General features: G+C 40.6%; 1 protein-coding gene across 3 annotated transcripts; it reads left to right on the top strand.

Moving 5' to 3' along the window:
- Positions 1-1,150: 1,150 nt before the first annotated feature.
- LOC149067906 (zinc finger C2HC domain-containing protein 1A-like) lies at positions 1,151-19,835 on the top strand. 3 transcript variants are annotated; one of them, XM_089251977.1, is made up of 10 exons: positions 1,151-1,381; positions 4,022-4,104; positions 5,660-5,785; positions 8,767-8,881; positions 12,331-12,476; positions 12,581-12,792; positions 14,169-14,297; positions 14,708-14,791; positions 16,369-16,443; positions 18,186-19,835. In XM_089251977.1, the coding sequence occupies exons 1-10, from the start codon at positions 1,369-1,371 to the stop codon at positions 18,538-18,540; spliced, it is 1,338 nt and encodes a 445-aa protein (XP_089108103.1). In that variant the 5' UTR covers positions 1,151-1,368; the 3' UTR covers positions 18,541-19,835. The 3 variants fall into 3 exon arrangements, with proteins under 3 accessions (XP_089108103.1, XP_089108104.1, XP_089108105.1); XM_089251978.1 differs by having other exon boundaries at positions 1,238-1,381; positions 5,660-5,776; positions 18,186-18,685; XM_089251979.1 differs by lacking the exon at positions 14,708-14,791 and having other exon boundaries at positions 1,238-1,381; positions 18,186-18,685.
- Positions 19,836-20,949: the final 1,114 nt, after the last annotated feature.

Below are 20,949 nucleotides of genomic sequence, written 5' to 3'. Positions count from 1 at the left end.
GGGGGGGCAAGGAACATGTACTCAATGTATGTATACATACCATATTTAGTGTATTTTCAAAAGCCAGCCCCAAATGACGGGCCTGTTCTCAACCTTTTTTTGCCCATGCCCCCCCCCCCTTTCAATCATTTCTCATTCCTGTGGCCCCCTTGCGACCATGAGTAATTTCCTACCCCCCTGTTTCCCGTTAAAAGACAATTCAAATATTCAATTAGAAATGTCCTCTCCACAAGATTCATTGAGAGACTGGTTATTTGTGGAGATGAAGATTACAAGGAAGAAAATTCATCACTGCCCCAACGGGGACTCGAATCCCGGTCTCTCGCTTGCCGGACGAGTGCTCTACCATATAAGCTATGGAAGCAGATAGAATGTTTCTACCTTGGAGTGTATACATATGTTGAAAGGCACCGTACATGGACGGCGTCAACAATCAACTAATAGCTCGTGAATGACATAGGCCAACCAGGCGGATGTCCTCTCCACTTGCCAATACAACATATATATACGCTCCAAGGTTGAAACGTTCTACCTGCTTCCAGGGCTTAGATGGCAGAGCACTCGTCTGGCAAGCGAGAGACCGGGGTTCGAGTCCCCGTGGGGGCAGTGATGAATTTACTTCCTTGTAATCTTCATCTCCACAAATAACCAGTCTCTCAATGAATCTTGAATTCAAATATTGTATGAAGCACAAATATGTGTCTGAATTTAATTAATTTTTAATTTTTGAAAATAACGAAAAAAGCAAAATAAACAAAATACAACACAATAACAAATATAATAAATTACTTTCAATGTAAACTTTGGGGGTCATTCAAGTATGACGTCAGTATCGAAGGGGATGAGGGAGTTCTTGATTTGCTGACTTTTGATGACCGGGGTTTGAGGGGGGGGGGGGTTTAAGGTTGCTTACGTTATCAACCACCTTTTTTTGAAGATATGAAATCTATAGCCCCTACAATCAACACCACACTAGAAATATTTAGTGTGGTGTTGCTACAATAGGGGCCCCCCTATCAGGGCCGTCCCCCTATCCAGTCGCCTTAATGAAATCATGTCTAATTCATATCGGCAATGAAGTAACGAAGAAAAACTATCGTCTGCTCATCTAAAATACGGGTGTTGCATTTATCAAACTCTATTTGGCAACAGTTTGTGATTGTTTACATTTTTTAGTCGTCGTTTTTTGACGTAGGTGATTGAACTACACCAATAATTCAAAATAATCAAACGAAAAATTCTTATAATTTATTATAATTCAATTATCAATCAATCTTTTATAAAAGATTCAGATTATTTAAGTTAGTTAGATGATTAGATCTCGCTCCATTATTTCGGACTCGGCTTGTTCATCCATCAATCACTTGCATGGAAAATACCCGTAAGTTTATTAGCCAAGGATCTCTCCATATGTAGGTTTACAGCGTGCATGCTCAACCCGTGGCCTCAAATCACATTTTGAGAAATGTGGCACCGCGGCTCATTTACAGATCGCTTAAGCGACCCTTTACACAGTGCCAGATCATTTAAGCAGTCCGCGGCACAGTTCCAGATCTTCCAAGAGATATGCGGGACATTTACAGATCACTTAAGTCATCTGCAGTATTGCCAGGTCATTTGAGAGACGCTGGTACAGTTCCTGATCACTTCAGCAGCCCGTGACATTTATAGATCATTTAATGGCCAGCTGTATATCTTCACATCACTTAAGTAACCCGCTGCATAGTTCCAGATCACTTGAGGGATGTGTGGTACAGTTCCAGATCACTTAAACAGCCCGCAGCATATTTACATATTTAAAAGACATACTGCGTCTTTATAGATCTTTCAAGTGACCTGCGGTGTAGCTTCTCAATTCACTTTGGTAGCCCGTAGCACATTCCCAGATCGCTCAAGTGACAGTGGCATTCAGCACATTCATGACTCAAGTGACTCCCCGCACATAGTTCCAAAGCATGTAAGAGGCCGTGGTGCAGTTACAGATCATCTAAGTGATCCACTGTGCCCAATTACAGATCACTTAAGTGAGCCGCAGGGTATCCCACTGCCACTGTTCCACAATCATTTAAGTCGCCCATGACGCATTCTTAAACCATTGAAGTGGCACGCACACTTTCTTAAAGGTTAACACCATTGGCTTACAACCACGCTAAAAGGTGTGATTCCCAATCTGTAGTCCAGGTTCTTGCAAGGGTAGGTAAGGTCTTTTGTGAAGAAATGCATTGCCCTAAAAAAAACCTTTAGCACTGTGGATATATCGCTACAAGAACCATGCATCAACATCTCACTCGTTGGAGATATATGCTCGTTGGTTAGATTATAGGCGAATTGCTAGGCTAGTTTACTATATTGGCAGATGTGGGTGTTTGGCCGAGGCTCTATGATTTAAAGAGGGCCAAGATACATATTTGCCTGACTTGGCAAATATCTTTGATTTCAGTTGTGGGGGTTCCTAATGCTTGTACTGTCTAGGGACTCGGCATGACCATGCCCTCCAGGACAATGACTTAAAATCATGTAAGCAACAGAGCCTCGTCGTGCTCTGTCTGTTCTGTTTAGGGCCTACCTCAAATCAAAATTGAGCCCTGGGTTATTTTCATGACAGCCCTGGTTTAATTGACTGTTATTAGTTTAATTCCACTGAAATTTAGAAACGATTTTACTAATTCTGTGGTTTATAAAATCCTATTCTGGAACAAAAAAAAACCTCTGGAACTGTGTTATAAGTAATGAAATGGTCCCGCCTGACCTTAAGAAGGCCTAGAAGCTTTTTAATCTATGTTATGGGTAAAAACCGTTGATCGGCCAGGATGAAAACTCAAATGACGACGGGGAAAAAATAATAAAAGTGAAAACACGTACAATCTGAGGTGAAGGTCAGGAGGTATATTTCTGCGAGGAAAATGAAGATAACATACTGTTGGCAACATACAAGAAAATAAGCTTATACGATTCAAATGCTGTGCTGCAGCAAAAGACTCTTTGTAATCATTGCCCCCCCCCCTCCATGGGTGCCTTCACCTCAAGGTAATGACAAAACATACACTGCCTGCAACATATTGGCAGGGCTGTCTTAAGAGCATCATGGGCCCCTGGGCCAAGTGGTTTTTCTGATACTCTACCTTGCAAATTGTAGGAAATTTCAAACAGATCTCATTTTTATGAGGTCCCTCTTCTCCTGGGGTGCCCGAGTGGGCTCATGCGTTAAGACGGCACTGCATATTGTTTTAAAAGAAATTGCAAACGTATCTTACCTGTCAGGTCAGACAAGGCTCTGCACTTTCCGGAATATTAGCTCTTTACCCATGTGGACCAGAGCTGTAAATAGGCTGGGGCAACCAAGGCCTCAAGTCAAATGGGGGGGGGGGAGGGGGAAACAAAATTCACACTTGTTTTGCATAATAATAACCCTTTCAAGAGGGGCCCAAAGGAGAAACCTACCCAGAGAAGCCACAATAGTGCCGGACTCGTGATGCGAGGATCCGGGTTCGAACCCCACAGTGGTGGTCGGCTGAAGTTGGTTTTCTGTGGTTTCCAACTTCAAGGCGCAAATGCGAGCCGATCTCCCCGTTAAAAAGTCTCGCCACAGAGAGCAACAGTCCTACAACGGTAAATCATTCATCCATAACACTTCACTCATAGTTAGTAAAACTGGGGGCAGATGACAGCACTACACATAACAAGCATTACACAGAAAACACAACTTTACGTCAGGTTGCACTACACGTACACGCACATTCCCGCATGTAACGATTCGTTGGAGGGTTCCGCGGGGGGGGGGGGGGTGTAGCAGTAGTAGGTAGGGGCTCGGGGATCCATGATGCAGCCACCTCGTTGGGCAATTTGCCTGTTGTGGCGTTGTATTTGTATGAATATTAATACGGCTTTGGTGTGGGTTGATGTATCTTACCTCCTGTCACCCGAACTCAATTTAAAGATAATAAGAGCTTAAAACTTGATATTTCACTATCCTGATTATGACACTGTTTTTGATCATCTACTCGTGTACTTTGCATTACAGTTCCGTCTCCAGATGAGGATCCGAGGAAATTTCTTGTTAAGCCTTGCAGAATATGCGGAAGGACGTTCCAGCCATCTTCACTGGTGAGAGTCTTCACACTGGTTTGGTATCAGTATATTGCAAAAAAAAAAAGCAATTCTCATTTTTAGTGTACACTAGTACAGTAGAGTCTCAATTATCAATGCTGGGAGAGTGAACAGCTACTGTGTGGTGGTAGAGTAGTCATAGTGGTGGAAAGTGCTGTCTTAACTCATGGGCCCAGTGCCTCAAGAGAAAAGGCCTCACATAAATGAGAACCGGATGAAATTTTCTAGGATTTACCAGGTAGGGCCTCCTCCTACCTCCAAAACTACTTGGCCTAGGGGCCAAGTAAGATGGCCCTGGTGATGGACTCACATCACGAGAACTAGCATTCAAACCTCACAATTGCCACAGTGGTGGTCGGGTGTGTAGAGTTGGGTTTTCCGTGGTTCTCCTAACTTTGAGGTGCAAATGCGAGCTGATCTGCCCGTAGAAAAGTCTTGCCACAGTGAGCAACAGGCCTGCAACGGTTCAATCATTACACTTCACTCACAAAATATAGAAGGCAGCACAACACTAGATGCACACTCAGGCTGTTAGAAACACACATACTTCCGCACTACTCACTAGGTAGTAAATCGCCCAGGGCGGTAGGCCTGAGTTGTGTTCGGGTTTGAAGGTAAGAAATAAAAAATGCATTTCGACTAACTTCCCTGCATTTCCTGTAATTATCTGTAAATCTTAAAATGCTGATCGCTCCAGGACAATGTCTCATTTCTTATGTGTGCATATGGGGAAGGGGAACTGCCGTTTCAACACATTGACACGGGAGTTCAGCTCTATAATGGGGGGGAAGGGGAGAACAGTTCTATAAAAGCATGAAAGAATCCGGTTCAGAAAAAGGGAATGTTTGTCTTTGTCGCAAACATTCACAAAATCTTATGACAAAATCAGTAACAATAACACAGATAGGGGGAAAAGCTGAACACATGGCATTTTTGCAGCATGGTTAATCTGATTCCCAGTTAGTCTGCGTACGGATAATCGAGGTTCTCATGTTTCTTGATACATAGCAGAATTGGATCCACCACATCAACCATCATGTCTAATGTTATTTCATTAAATCAGAGGTCTTCAATCTTTCCAAGTCCCAAGTACTGCCTGTACCCATCATTACAAGAAGAGCGCCTTATGGCAAGTTGGACGTACAAATGCATGAAATCAGGATGATATCAATCCATGAATGCAATTTCTACAAGTTGTTTAAGTGGAATGTTGATCAATTGCTCGCGAGCATGAAATCAGGCATGAGCATCGAGCACTCTGGGTACCTCAGGGAGCACCATGGTGAAGATGCCTGCACTAAATGAATAAAAACTGTTTATTTTTCCTCACTGTCATGTTTTTACGCTGGGGTAAAATTATGCTCTCAACAGCATCTATCATGCTCCGTGATTGAGAAATTAAAAACTTGTATTCCGGCATCTTTTCCTGTCCACACTGTATTGATATATTATGTGTTCAACATTTTAGCAGACATCATTGAATTCGTTGACTCTCGTATAATTTTTCCCCCCTCGTATTTGTGACCAACTTTTTTATATATTTTTTTGGCAGGAACGTCACGAGAAAGTTTGCGAGAGATCGAGGAAAACAATCAGACGTAAAAAGTTCGACTCGTTCCTGCAGAGAACCAAAGACATCATTCCTTTCCCTCTGACGAAAGTCGAAAAGGTTTTTCTTGTGAGATTATTTTTTAAATTCTATTTCAGATAATTTAAACATTCGTCATGTGAACGTTTTATTCTCATTGATTTTTCAAATACACTTTTTTATTATTAGAATCTGGTTCAAGGCTGGTGACGGCTCGTGAACAAGGTGCACGCCATCTCTTGAAATTTTTGAGCCATTCATTTAATGCTTCAAATGGATTAGATATCAACTTAATACCGTTGAATTTCTTTCAAATGAATTTGATTAATTAGGAAAGAAATATTTTCAGAAGCCATATTTTATTTTCCCGTATAAAATACAGGTCATATGGTCAAGGTTTGCCGACGCTATCGATGGAGAGAGAGGGGGCTCTGTATTCCTTTCTTCTTTAGGCGCTTTTTGTCATGCACCGATATGAGATACCCTTTAGTAGTAGAGATATGAGAGAAGAAAGAAGGGGGAGGTGATAGTTAGCACAGGTTATTATGTTCGTTTTTGTCATGCTGAAAACATGCTGCAGATACTGATGCTGCCATCTACTTTCTATCTTTTAAGTTAGAATATATTTGATAACTTTGTCATATAATTTTATACACCTTTGAAATGAGAGTGAAATATTGGAAGAAGAGTATAAATTTTCACAATTTGCAAAAACCATCGCCGATGGCAACTGCTAAACTTAAATGATGATTTTTAACATTGTTAAGATGTGTATTAAGCTCACTGTGTAAACTATTTACGTTAATGTTGTAATGATAAAGTATTATTATTTTTGTATTGCATACAGATAACGTGAAAAATAATTTGATAAACAGAAATGAAAGTTTTCAATGCAGTGTAGTACTTTAATAATTGTAAATACATGTATACTTGAGTACATATTTTCACCGATAAATGGCAGTATATTTTTGAAAATCTGCACGCGCTCCCCCGTCTCCACCCAAAATATCCGACCTCGAGCCGCCACTGGTTCAAAAAGCTGTTACACACATAATGAAACGATTAAAAATTCAAAACCGTAGGACCCACCAATGGCTACTACTACTAAACCAGACATGCACCTCGTCCCCTGGTGGCGATGCATACTTGTATACGTTGTTTTAAGAAGTGATAAAGATTCCCAATCTCATCTTGCGATACATTCTGCCAGGCATTTGTCAATTGTTGCTCCAGATTCGGCGGTCTACCATGTCCCATACATGTTCGGTTGATGAAAGGTCCGGTGACCTTGCTGGCCAAGGAAGAGTATCAACAGCACGGAGGCAGTCCAGAGATATGCGAGCCATATTTGGCCTGGCATTATTTTGTTGGAAAATTACCCCTGATGACGTGCCATGAAGGGTAACACAAGATGCCATCAACATATCATTGAACTGTTGGAGTTGTATGCAGGATGATTAGAGATGACCTGCTGTAGTAAGAGATGGTACCTTACACCATCACACCAGGGGTGATAGCTGTGTATGCGTCCATAAAACAAAGCCTGATTGGGACCACTTGCTCTGGCCCTTCTACACACGGGTCCGATAGTCATCTACTCTAAGACTGAAGCAGGATTCATTGTTGAGCACTATTTGATGCCAGTCCACTGGCAGCCATGGTGATTGGCTATAACACCACTTTAGATGCCTCTGTTACAATGGGGTTAAAAGCCGTTGTGAGTGTGTAACCCCTCCTCAGACAAGTGCTGTGAGATGGTGGAAGGTACCGCTGGTGTTATGGAAGAGGCTGGTAGCTCGTTGGATAGCGGATAATGATCTCGTTGGAGCAGTTTGGGCCTACTGTACAATAATCTGATCTTGCCTCGCATTCATGCATATCTGATGTTGCACCTTCATTCTGCCAATGAGTTTCCTGCAGCAAATTTTGCTGCCAGTACCTTTGCATAGCTGTGTCTGTATGGTGCTGGTGGCAGACTATTACTTGGTATGACTAGCCACCTTCATGCATCCTGTCAATGCAACTGCATTCAAAGTCGTTCGATTGCCCATAAGGTTTTTGACAATGTCGTAACGGCATTATTGGTCATGTCCCCAGAAAACTGCAATGCTGAAGGGAAATGATAAGTCATCCACGATTGTTGCCTGTTTTATACAATGCTATTTCACAGCAGAAATGCGTGTGCTATGGCCGAAGTTAACATTCATTGGCCTTGAAAATTTAATTATTTGCATACTTGGTATGAAGGAATTTGCATGAGAAATTTCGAATTCATCAAATTATTTTTCAGGGGTGCTTTGTTTTTTTTTGCTAAAGAGCATATTTCTTTCAGCAGTACTAGTTTGTTGATCCAGACGACCATCGATGTGGTTTGGAGCGCTTTCAACAGTCTGGCATTCTTATCCCAGTTGCTGCTGTTGTATTGAAGCTGCAACTTTTTTTTTAAACCATTAAAAACTCAATCACACATAAGGCTTGGATGGTTTTCTTCCCACTGTGGATCCACTGTCGTTTGGATGGCTGACCAGTTTTCCTGTACCCTCCCTCTCTGCCAAATGCCCCCTTTTAGTTTTGTATTTTCATGTTCGTGAGATAATAGTTCTCTGATTAAAAAAAAAATCACTAATTCGAATCTTGCAACTTTGCGTGAAAAAATTGTCATCCATCATCTTCCAGTTTGACCATATTCAAAATCAGATGCCAACACCAGCAAGAACATGAAACAAGTACAACTCTAACCACATAAATACATTAGAGAACACAGACATTTCAGCATGTCTGGATTCATACGAAATTACTCAGGGGAATGTGTATAAGGTGCGTGTATGGTTGAGTAATGGTTTCCAGTTCGACAGGTCGGAGGAACATAGGCTTCTGCCATTGATTAGATCTATCCACTGTATTTTATTTTGATACAGTCAAACCTTGATTGCATTAATTGACAAGTTTTTATGAACTAATTGTTCAAATTTGTAAAAACGAGCATTGACTGTATATTACTTTGTTGTTGAATAACAAACTCACCTGTGTAGTACATGAAGATTTATATTCTGTCTTTTGTCGTTATCAAGGATGATCCAAAGAAACAGAAAAAGAAATGCCGGGAGAACCATCATGAAAACTCGACAAGGACTTCTCCGTCTTATCATCTCACAAAATCTAAAACGTGTCCTGTTATTCCATTAGGTAATCATCTTTAATCTTATTGATTCAATTCACTTTCATTGTTTGATTCATATTGGCCAGAAAATATCCAGACCTCGAACTGTTGTACATCCAGAGGCAGAATTATGTTTTGCCACCTATGGGTTATGCAAATTTTGCCACTTTTCTTCCTTTCTAGTCGATAGTTTTCTTGACCACTCATTCATCAAATTTACCGCCCTAGGCTGCCCACATGGCTCTCCCAGTCAATGCGTGTCTCTAACTCGCTCTTTGCGTCACACATGCTGGTCCACTCTCTGTCACTTCCATGCTTACACACACTCCAGGTCATTCCCATTCTTGCACACATTCTTGGTCATTCTTTTGACTGCTCACTGAACTTGTCTTTCACTCTCATGGTCATTCTTTTGGTCACTCCCATGGTTGTACATGCTATGTACTCTTTTGGGCATTCACATGCTTGCACATTGTTTTGGTCACCTATATGCTTGCACATGCTCTAGGTCACTCACTGACCTGATGCCTTGCACTCTAGATGACTCTTTAGGACACTCACATGCTTACACACAGTTTTGGTCACACGTGGTAGCAAAATCTTTATGCTACTTTTATGTTACTCACTCATTGACCTGGTCCTTCGTTCTCTTGGTCACTCCCGTGGTTGCTACATGCTATGTTGCATATAGGACACAGTCTCCTCACACAATCATATCTTTTATTATGAGAGAGTCAACTAGAGTGCCGTCGCTATCAAAGTCCTCTGACCATTGCTTATGCTTGTACTTGCTCACGTCATCGTCATCAGTTTACGATCTCTTTTGGTCATAGTCATCTTTCACTTCGTGACATTTTAAACAACCATTTGCGATGCATCCCACATTTTTAAATTCATTAAAGCCATTGGTTTTTACGACAAAGTACAGTTGTTTACAATATACGTCATTGTTTTATGTTTCACGCTACATTGTTTTTGGTTTTTGGTTTTTTAGTGCAGGCTTTTACTTTCCTGATGTAACAGAAACAAATTTTATCTTGCCTTTATATGGTCATATGTGTTGGTTCAGTTTGACCTAATTGGTTTTTGCTCCAAAAATTTCCAATCCAGCCACATGCTATGTCACTCTTTTGGTCCTTCACATGCTTGCAAATTTTTTGTTATTCTCTGTCCATTGCTGACCTGGTCCCTTGTCCTTTAGGTCACTCATTTGTTCATTAACTGACCTAGTCCCTCGCTTTCTGTGTAGAGGCGGATATGTTTAAAAAAAATGTCAGTGTGGGCTATACAGATTTTGCAGCCCTTTTTCCCTTCTACTGATTTTCATGACTGCTCACTCCTCAAATTCGCTGTCCTGGGCTATAGCCTGCTAAGCCTTTTGTGAATAGGCCTTTGTGTACAACCGGAGAATCGCTTATACCCGGAAGTTTTGCCAACTATTTTGAGCCACATCCTCTGTGTTGATATTTCTGGCCACTAAGTAACGCAAAAGGAAAAAAGGTCATGAACACTCAGCTTTGTAATGTTTCGTTTTTTCTGACTGACATACTCATTTAATAATGCCAAATACTTTTATGGACAGTGTCTAAATAATTTAGACGCAATGGTTTGCCGCTGTGGTGGTCGAGTGGTTATAATGCCGGACTCGTGATGCGAGGATCCGGGTTCGAACCCCACAGTGGTGGTCGGCCGAAGTTGGTTTTCTGTGGTTCCCAACTTCAAGGCGCAAATGCGAGCCGATCTCCCCGTTAAAAAGTCTCGCCACAGAGAGCAACAGTCCTACAACAGTAAAATCATTCAACCATAACACTTCACTCATAGTTAGTAAAACTGGGGGCAGATGACAGCACTACACATAACAAGCATTACACAGAAACAAAATTTACGTCAGGTTGCACTACACGTACACGCACATTCCCGCATGTATCAATTCGTTGGGGGGGTTCCGCGGGGGGGGGGGGGTGCATGTGTGGTGTAGCAGTAGTAGGTAGGGGCTCGGGGATCCATGATGTTCTTAAGTCAGCCACCTCGTTGGGCAATTTGCCTGTTGTGGCGTTGTATTTGTATTTGTATAATTTCCACTATGTAGTAATTTCTCGAAATCAGTGATCTTGTTGAATTCGTAACTAACCAGGTTTATCCGAAGATGATGGCACTCTTTGCTGTTACTGCAAAGGTTTCAACTACTAGCTGATGCGAAGATGAATCCAGAAAAGAAAATTTAACTACCTTGCAGGGAATGTGAGCTTTGGCCTGAGTTAGGTCTGACTAGAGATGTAAAATTCTCGAGAATAATCTTTCGGAGAATATTCTCGAGAATATTCTTTGCTAGGACTACTATTATAAATAACTTCAGAATATTATAAGTTCTTGATGAGAATATTCTCCGGTTATTTATAACATAGTTACATATAATATCCTTGAGAATATTCTCTGGAAGGACTACTTTCATAAATCACTGGGGAAAATATTCTTATAGAAAATAATAAGAATTATTCTGAAGTTATTAATAATAGTCCTTCCAGAGAATATTCTTCAGTTCCCGAAATCTTTCCAGAGAGTATTATCAAGAATATATGTAATAACATGTATTATAATAAATAATCTTGATAAATAACTTGAGAATAATAATTATTTTTGTATAATAATAATTATTTTTGATAGGAATATTCTCTAGTAATTTATAATAGTAGTCCTTTGAGAGAATATTCTCTGTCCCTGTCTCTCTTCCTGTTAAGAAGATGGGTATATTGAAGTTTTTAGACCACAATATTGAAGTTTGAAAGCCAGAAGATTAAACCAACAAGGGGCTGAATTACACGACTTGAAAAAAGAAAGGGAGTGATACAGAATTTAAGTGTATGTGCATTGAAGAAAACAACAGTTCTGTATCTTCTTAGAATGAAGATGATTATATAATAATTGCTTCTTTTATCAATCAACTTTGATTTAATTTCTTTTGTTGTGAACTTATTTCTGAAAATTTATCGAATTTTAAAACAATTTTTTAAGATTTTAATCTAAAGGTTTCTAAAATCTTTATAACAAAACTTTTGAAACCTCTCATCATGACCTGGAGAATATTCTGAGAATATTCTCGAACTAAAAGTTGTCATTCGGGGTGATTACACCAAAAATTATTTTGTTGTAAATGTTTCAGGCCACCTCACATCTCTAGGTCTGACTGTCTACGTGCAGCCTCGTTCAGCACACACAGTTATGCTGGGAATCGAACCCACATCTTCTCAATTTCCAGGTGAGCATCCTAGACCACTACACCACAAAGGCAACAAATCCTCTTTCCTTAGAGCTTGTGTTTGCTGAACGGGGCAACACATAGACAGCCAGACCTAACTCAGGCCAAAGCTCACCCCTGCAAGGTGGGAATTTTCTTTCCTGAATTCATCTTCGCATCAGCCAGCTGTCATAACCTTCATCACCAGGTTTATTCATTTTTTTTAAACTTTCATTAAAGGTTATATTCAATGTCCTGTGTGTCAGAGGTGTTTCAATCACAAGGCTGCCGATCGTCACATCAAATGGTGCCAAGAACAGGTTATCAGAATGCCGAAAAGTCCATCAAGCTCGGAAGCATTGCAAAGACTGAAAGCAAGGACACAAGTAAGAACTTCCTCTTTTTATCATTTTTTAGTATGGTTTCACAACAATTTTGTTCGTATCGATACTTTCACTTTTTTTTTTTTACCCCCTCCCTTTAAATTCAGTATCGAGCGCCACTTCCTGGGAAGAAACGGAACTCAAGTGTAGTCGATGCTCAGAGGTTGGTGAAAAGTGCGGATGCTGCTTCCAAAAGTCCTGGCATCCAACGAACTTTCTCCTCACCTGGATTACTTGGTTCGAGAACAAAACATGTCGCTTTTCAAGAATCTGTGCAGACGTTTCCGTGCAGAGGGCAAAGTTGTGAGAGACCACCCAAGTGAGTTTTAGGATTTTCATTTTTTTAAACATCTGGATTGCTGTATGCAGAGGCGCTGACATGAGGAAAACATTGACGGGGGTTGAAAGTTGCCAGTCATCATGTATATATGGGACTCCTATGCAGGGGAAGGAGTAGGGGTGCGTTGCTTTGTATATTCATTAATTATTGAGGGGGCTCAGCCCCCTCACAGAATTTATTATGGGAGAGAGTGGTGGTTTCCAGGTTCTGGCACCTATGGCTGCATTGATGATGTTTTGCAAATTATTTTGTTTATTTCAATAAGATTTTGCAAAATGGCCACAAAAATGAACCATCTATCAAATCTTGGCAATCTTGACAGTTGACCACAAAGATTGAATCTTGACAGCCTCCAAGATCCAATCCAGACAGCTGGTCACCAGGATCTAATTCTCACAGCTGACTTATATCAAATCGTGGCAGCGGGCCTATAATGAATCCTGACATCTGTCGTAGATGAAATCATGGCAGCTGGCATGCATGAGACCTTAGCAACTTGCAATCAAGATTCAGTTCTCACAGCTGGCCTATATCGAATCCAGACAGCTGGCCACCAAGATCCAATCTAGATAGACAGCCACAATGTCCAATTCTCACAGCTGTCTTATATCAAATCTTAACAGCTGGCCTAAATAGAATCTTGACACAGGCATAGATGAAACCTTGGCAGCTTGCTGCCAAGTCTTGTTAGCCTTTGAAAATCTAGACGAACTGTCAGAATTTAATCCAGGTCAGCTGGTCCCAAATTCGTTAAGCAACTCCTGTTAATTACCATTCTTATAGAGCTGTTTTGTGAATGCACTCATAAGTAGACACAAATAATATCAGACCTCCTCCTAACCAGATCATGGCGTGCTGCATTGCCTCAATGAAGAGATTTTAGCAGGTGGTCGAAGACCCCTGGGCTATATTGGAATTTGTGCATTTATGTGTTGTAAACCTATAACGAGAAGTTTGTTACTGTGTGATGCTTGTAATGTGTAGTGCTGTCATCAATTTTTTTCTGACTATGAGTGAAGTTTGATGATTGAATAATTGTACTGTTGTAGGCCTGTTACTCTTTGTTTTGAGACTTTTTACTGGGGAGATCGGCTTGCATTAGTGCCTTGAAGTTGGGAACCACAGCTAACCTCAACTGTGGCAACAGTGGAGTTTGAACCCAGGTCCCTGCAATACGAGTTTTTCACTATGACCACTCGACCACCACAGCAGTCAAATATTTTACCGATTCATGAGAAGCTGTGTGGTTACATAGATTAGATATAGAAACTTGACTGTGTATGGTAGATATTTAGTGCTTATTAGATGTTATATATTTAGTGCTTATTAACGGCAAGTTTCTTTCTCCATTATAGTACAAAATCATGCGAAGGGAGAGGAGATTATTTCACTTTGCCTCATAGAAGTTCTCGTTCAGCTGATTCTTCATATGTGCCTGTTGTCAAGTTCAAGGATGATCTGTTTTCCAGTGATGATGATCGGAGGTGAGCAAGCTTGCTGGATCGATTCACACAAAAAGCAGTTGAACTAATCTCCACTTATTCCATGGAATACACTCATGCTAATTAATAGCAAAAGTAAAATATTATATGTAACTTACGGCACACACCACTAATAAGAACCCATTTATTCTCCTTGAGATATATGCTTCCGATAAGATTTTGAAAGACACGGGGAGATAGGGTATGCACCTCTGTTCAGTATGTTACACCACCCCTAACTGTCCCTCCACAGTTAGCATAATGAATTATATACCCTTGCCACAAACTGCTGTGTCAGCAATTAAGATGGCTATAACAAGATAGCCCATGCATGCCACAAAGGCATCGTCTCAATCATCCTACATCCTATATATAAAAACAATGTCTAATTTTCTGTTTTTCTCCCCTTACAGGGACTCTTTCTATGAAGATACCAACGATAACGAATACGAAGACTATGTCGATGAATTTGATTATGATTCTGAAGAACACGACAGGTACTATTCAGGTCTTGAAACAAACAAATGCTCAATCAATTCAAGGGCACAGATTACATATAAAAGATTATCAGTACATATTTCCAGACAGCATTGCTATTTTAATAGCATTATGGGGTCTTGCATGCACTGAGGGGGGGAAGGGATGTAAGTCTGGAAAAATAGGTGCTGATTGCTATACATGGTCATCAGATGTTCCCTGACCATGGCTGAGTCAGCGCATGTATTGAGATAGCGCTGCTAGACATTGTCATTGACACCAAACTGGAAAGGATGTTGGCGATGGTATGAGTTTAGTCTTACTTCTATGGTTTTGGTGATGATGATGCAGGGGTGGGAACTCTGCGCCAATTGCGCCGCACTGCGCCAAAACTAATATCTTGCGCCATCCTGCTCCAATAGCTTATTTTCGTATTTTTCTGCGCCAAATAGCGAATTTTGCTTCAGTATGCCCGGAATTTCGGAAAGGACGCCAAAAACATTTTGTTCCTGCTAGCCATGAAACGATTCTTTCCGAGAAGAGCGTGTTTTATTCCACTATACTCAAACTATCGGCACCTCATCGGGCTTTCCATCGCGAAACCCCGATATTGTCCGTGATCGTGGAACTGAAGATGGTTTGCAATGTCTTTCAGCTTTAAAGTACAAATGCGAGTGTTTCCGTTTAAAAAAAAAAGTCGCCTCTGGAAGCAGCAGAAATTACTGTAGTCGATCGTCATTGTGTTAAATCCCAATATTTCGTGAAAAAAATTTTCATTCCGGGAGTAAAAAGCGCATGTCCGCCGAATTATGAATTTTAGTTTAGAAACTTTGCCGAATAACGAGCGTTAAATTGCCAATGTTGCAGAATAACGAGCGTTAAATTGCCAATGTTGCCGAATAACGAGCGTTAAATCGTCAATCTCACCAAATAACGAGCGTCAGATCGCCAATCTCGCCAAATAACGAGTGTCAGATCGCCAATCTCGCCAGATAATGAGTGCTGCATCGCCAAACATCGAGTTGATTCTTTCGAAATTCTCTCCCATTTTGCAACAATTTCTTTCCAAGTATAAAAAAATTGAAAACTTATAAAAAATTTTTTAGCTCATTTGAAGAAGTGCTGTTCAAGGCAGCAAATAGCGCCCTCAGTAAGCAAAAATCATCTTAAATAGACGGGTGCAAAAAATTATATGACAGCCGCTCTTTCAAACAAGGTGTCAAAAGCCTAAAACACCAGAAACAAAAATCAAGCTGACGAAAAGATGTTTGATAACAAAAGACAGTACAGTTTTATTTTGAAAAGGGTTGAGGGTTACCGAAAATATTCTTGTTAATTTCACTGCTCCAATTTATAAATATCTGCTCCGAATCCCATATTTTGCTGCTCCAAAACTGCTCCGAATCCTGAATTTTGCTGTTCCAAAGCTGCTCCGAAATGGACTTAGTCACTTCCCACCCCTGGATGATGACATCTTGTGAGGTTCAGAATCACTTCTGCTGCCCAACTGCCCATTCATAGCTCGGTGTTTAGTCTTGAATACTGATATTAGCCATAAAAAATTTTTCAAAAACATTATATTTTCTATATTTTACAGCAATCATAACTATGAGATGCTCAGTGCCTTGAGGATGAAGTTTTCTGAGTTGAAAACAGAGGATTTTGACGACGAGTAAGTTTGCTTCAAAATTTTTATATTTTCTCTTCGTTGCATGTTGATGTTACATGTTATACGTATTACTTTTGGCTCATTTAAATGTTAAAAGTTCTAGGACAGAAATTTTTCTGCCCTATATCTACAGTTCTACATCAGTTCTACAGGTATTCTACCCTGACATATTATGTTACCCCGAAAATTCATGACATGCTATTCTAAAAAAAAAATTGTTTTGCATGTTGAGCAAATCTTGGCGTTTGACGTTGTGTTTATAGTATAGAAATGTTTCTTTGCAAGATTCACATCAGAAAGAATGCAGAAAAGCTTCACCCTTTTCTCCTGAAGAAAGGGCATTGTTAGTGTAAAAATGCACCTTGATTTATGTCGTTAGTCTTGGAACAAATTACTGATGTAAGTTGAGGGGTATCACTGTAGTCTGATTTGTCAGAAATTTGTTTGGAAATTCTAATCCAACTCATGAATCAATATGTTTCAAATGTTATGGGTGTGTAATCTCTGGCCATTCAGAATCAGCTTCAAACTGCAGATTTCTACCACGGTGTGACAATTAAATGAAATGCACTGCAAGTTTATCATGGTTTCCAAAGTGCTTTCATTGGTTCAAACTATGTCTGGAAAATTCACTGAAGAGAAAATTAACCACCCCGCAATTCAGCAAAAAGAAAAATTCACCAGCAAGCAGTTCATCCACGAAAAATTCACTGAAAAGAAAATTCACAGCCAACAGTTCAACACCAAAAGATCGAGCAAGTGACCAAGTCAAGGAGCAAGAGGGTGGTTAGGTGTGAATAAAAGAGTGAGTGAGCAAATTATTCAGTCAGCGAGAGTGAATACAACCACACTCACACATTCGCTTGCTCACTTGACTCACTCACTTATTTGCTAGATCACTTGGTGACTGACACTGTCAGTGGCCCGCTCACTTACCCACTTTTTCATTGATGTGACCACTCACCCATTCGATATCTCTGTGGCGAACTAATGTCTGCAAATTTTCCTTTTTTTGGTAAATTGTGTGGCGGCATATTGTTGTCATTAACTTTCCATGAATCCATTCAAACTGTTTGCTATCACCTATTAAATCCATTCTGTTATGTTGATGTCATTTTAATTAGTGTAGTATAATCTTAATAACCTTGATTTAATATCGAAAAAGTGAGCAACTGAGTAAGCAAATGACAGAATCTATAAGTGAGTGATTCGGCAAGTGATCAAGGGACCATGAGCAAGTCATTTACTAACTGTTCTATTCTCATGACGAATTGCTCATGCATTTTCTTGTCCACTCACTGAGTTGCTCAATCATTTCCTTGCTGACACACTCGATTTCCCCCTCACTTGCTCATTCACTTACTGCCTGATTAACTTGCTTATACTTACTCACTGCTCAACAATCTGTTTAATTTCTTACTTGATTGCTTGCTCACTCACTTTCATGATTTCCTGCTCACACACTCAACTCTTTCATTTGCTCACTGATTCAATCACTCAATCTTTTGTGACAAATCGGTGATTTGTTTTGAATTTATCAGTGAATTTTCCTTTTGATGAATTTTCTGTGAATTGCATGGCAGTGAGTTGTTGTAGCAAATTTATCATGAAACAGTTCATGCTGTTTGCGATCATTAACTAAATCTAATCCTATGTTGATATCCTCGTAAAACTGTGCCATTACAAACTTTTTTGGATCATATTTCAGCATGATTCTAATATTTATCTTCTCATTCCTTTATCAGATATACAGATAATCATACTACACATTGTGAGACAGCAAGGAGTGTCAGAAACAACTCTCTTCCAGCGGTATCCAGCAGTAAGCAGTCCACTCCTAGTAAGACGTCCCGTGAAAGATCTCTCAGCAGGAGCACCAACAGCAGTGAATCCATCACGCCTCCTCTGATTGCAACTTCTGCACCAAACTGCAGTGGAAAAGGAGGAGCTGGTATCGAGAATTCAGAGCAGCCTAGGATGCCAAGGTTTTGTTACCAGTGTGGTACAAAGTATCCAGTCCAGAGTGCCAAGTATTGTTGCGAGTGCGGCTCCAAGAGACTCGTCCTGACTCCAAACGGGAACCTTTCTCCAGTCTGTTGAAAGACTTTTTTGTTTTTGCCCTGCTTAAATGATCTAGTCAGTGGATTTTGGAATGCATCTTCACGGGTTGTTGTTGCTATTCACCACTGTCGCTTTTCTGGTTGGGAACCGATTTGCATTTAAACTAAGTCACTGATACCATACCATTGATCATCCCTATGTCTGTGAGGCGCCATCAACCAAAAGTAAGTTTGTACAACAAATAGCAATGGAATTTGTTGGAGATGCTTTAATTGTTGATGCTAGCTGACTGGTATGATCTCTGACTGCCCATGGACATGGTTTGCACACTTCTCCAAGAGACAGCCTCGAATTGATGCTAGCCGTATTCATTTGCTGAGAGAAACCTTTTTGGTTTTTTGCTTGAGTGGGAGAAGCAGACGGGAGCAAGTAGGCTATGGTTTTGGCATCTGATTGCAGATAAAAACCCAGTATCAATCGTCCAAATGGTTTTTTACACAAAATCCTCTAAATAGTAGTGAGTAATGTTTATCTATATCATGGTGGCACATATCTCTACACACAGCCGATATTTTTCATTCTGAATGTGTTACATATGTTCAGCCTGAAGATCCTTTGTGTGTGTGTGTGTAGACTAGTCGCAGCTCTTCCTATCCAGGAGTATCACTTTTGTGTGCAACCTACTGTAATTTGAGTTGTGCAGCTAAAGAGAAACAAATTTCACCCAAATCACCGCGAGTGAACCCTGGCATTAAACAGATTTTATGCAAATTAGATTCAAAGTTCCCGCTCCTGTTCAGTCTCATGGAATCATTATCTGTAGATGCATTGCAAGTATAGTGGAGGCAAAAATACTGAATAAATTTCCTTGTTTTTTGTTTCCTCAAAACCTAATTCATTCTCGGCGTTCCTCCAGATAGTAGATTACTTTACTGCTTTTGTATTAGGGTGACCATCAACTTATCTATCCTTCTGCCACCTGATATCCATGAGATATTTTTCTGTCATCTGATGCCTACAAGCTTTCTTTCTTCCATTTGATGCCCACAAAGCTGCCCTTTTGTCATCTTTCGGTGTCCAAAAAACTGTTCTTCTCTTATCTTCTGATGTCCACAAGCTGCCTTTATGTTATCTGATGTCAGTAAGCTACCCTTCTGTCATCTGATGCCTTGTACTTCTTGTTAGTGTAAATAATGTCTGATAGATGGCAGCACCTATAACATATGTTATACTCTGATCAGTGTACTGTTTGTTCTCATTCCTCTTGTAACCGTCCTTGTATGTGTTGTGTAGTTTGTAGTAATGTGTGTTTCTGTAATAAAACCATATATCGTAATTGATCCACGGACTCATCCTAATAGGTTATGGGCCCGCTGCATAAGATTATTTTTGTGACTACAAACTCGCGAGTTCCGATGTTTTTTTAACGATCTTTCTCGCGCCGATTAGTTTTCTCTCCAACATGGCGACCGCTGAAGAATACGAAGCCTTGAGGCGGGAATTGGAAACTCTGAGGCTTTCGATGTCGACGACTTCCAGGACTGTGACAACCAGTTTTGCCGTAGGCACGTTGCCTGAATCGAAACATCTCGAAGGTCCGAAAAATTTCACCGATTGGAAATTCGCCATGAAGAACTTCCTCATCGACTGCGGTTTGTGGAGTTGTATTGTGCCGGGAACCGAACCAATCGACAACGCATTGGATCGCCGAGCTCTCGCGAAAATCAACTTGTCTCTCAAGCCTGCGACTGCAACGATCACGCGGAAATGTGAAACTGCCAAGCAAGCATGGGACTTGCTCAATGACACCTTCGAAGATAAAGGTATTGTTCGTGTGGTAGGCCTGTATCAGAGTCTTCTGGACATTCGTTTTCACGATTGCCGTACAGTAGACGAATACCTGAATAAATTCACGATCGTCGCGGAACAGCTCGAAAACGTCGGCAAGCCGTTGGACGACCACGTCATCGGTGGTTTCATTCTCGCGAAATTACCGGACTATTACAAGCCTCTCGTCCTGGGTATTCGTGGATCTGGACAAGAAATCACGACTTCATTCGTGAAAAGCCTGCTGCTGGAAGACGCAACTGAAGTTCCGAAACCGCCATCGAATTCCGTGTTTTTCGTGAAAAAGCAACCTGCCAGTGCTACAAAAGGAATCCGTTGCTTTAATTGCAATGATCGCGGACACAAGTCTACGACCTGCTCGAAACCAAAAAAGAAAAATCGCCGGAAAACTGAATCTAAGTGTTCTGCTAATGCAGTTTGCTCTGAAAAAGAAATTGCTTCTGGAGCAACTGTTTCTTCTGTATTTTCTGCCGCGGTTTTCTCTGACAAACATGAATGGTTCATAGACTCTGGTGCATCAACTCATCTCAGTTGTTCATTGCCAATTTCACACGATGTATCATCCGAAGAAGAGGTCCGTCTAGCCAATGGTGAAAAATT

Source organism: Pholcus phalangioides, unplaced genomic scaffold, assembly GCF_987345545.1.
Source record: "Pholcus phalangioides strain wild (caught in Gottingen) unplaced genomic scaffold, Ppha-v1.0 ptg000028l_1, whole genome shotgun sequence".
Lineage (NCBI taxonomy): Eukaryota > Metazoa > Arthropoda > Arachnida > Araneae > Pholcidae > Pholcus > Pholcus phalangioides.
The sequence above is the reverse complement of the archived record's forward strand: the minus strand, read 5'-3'. Positions and strand labels throughout refer to the sequence as shown.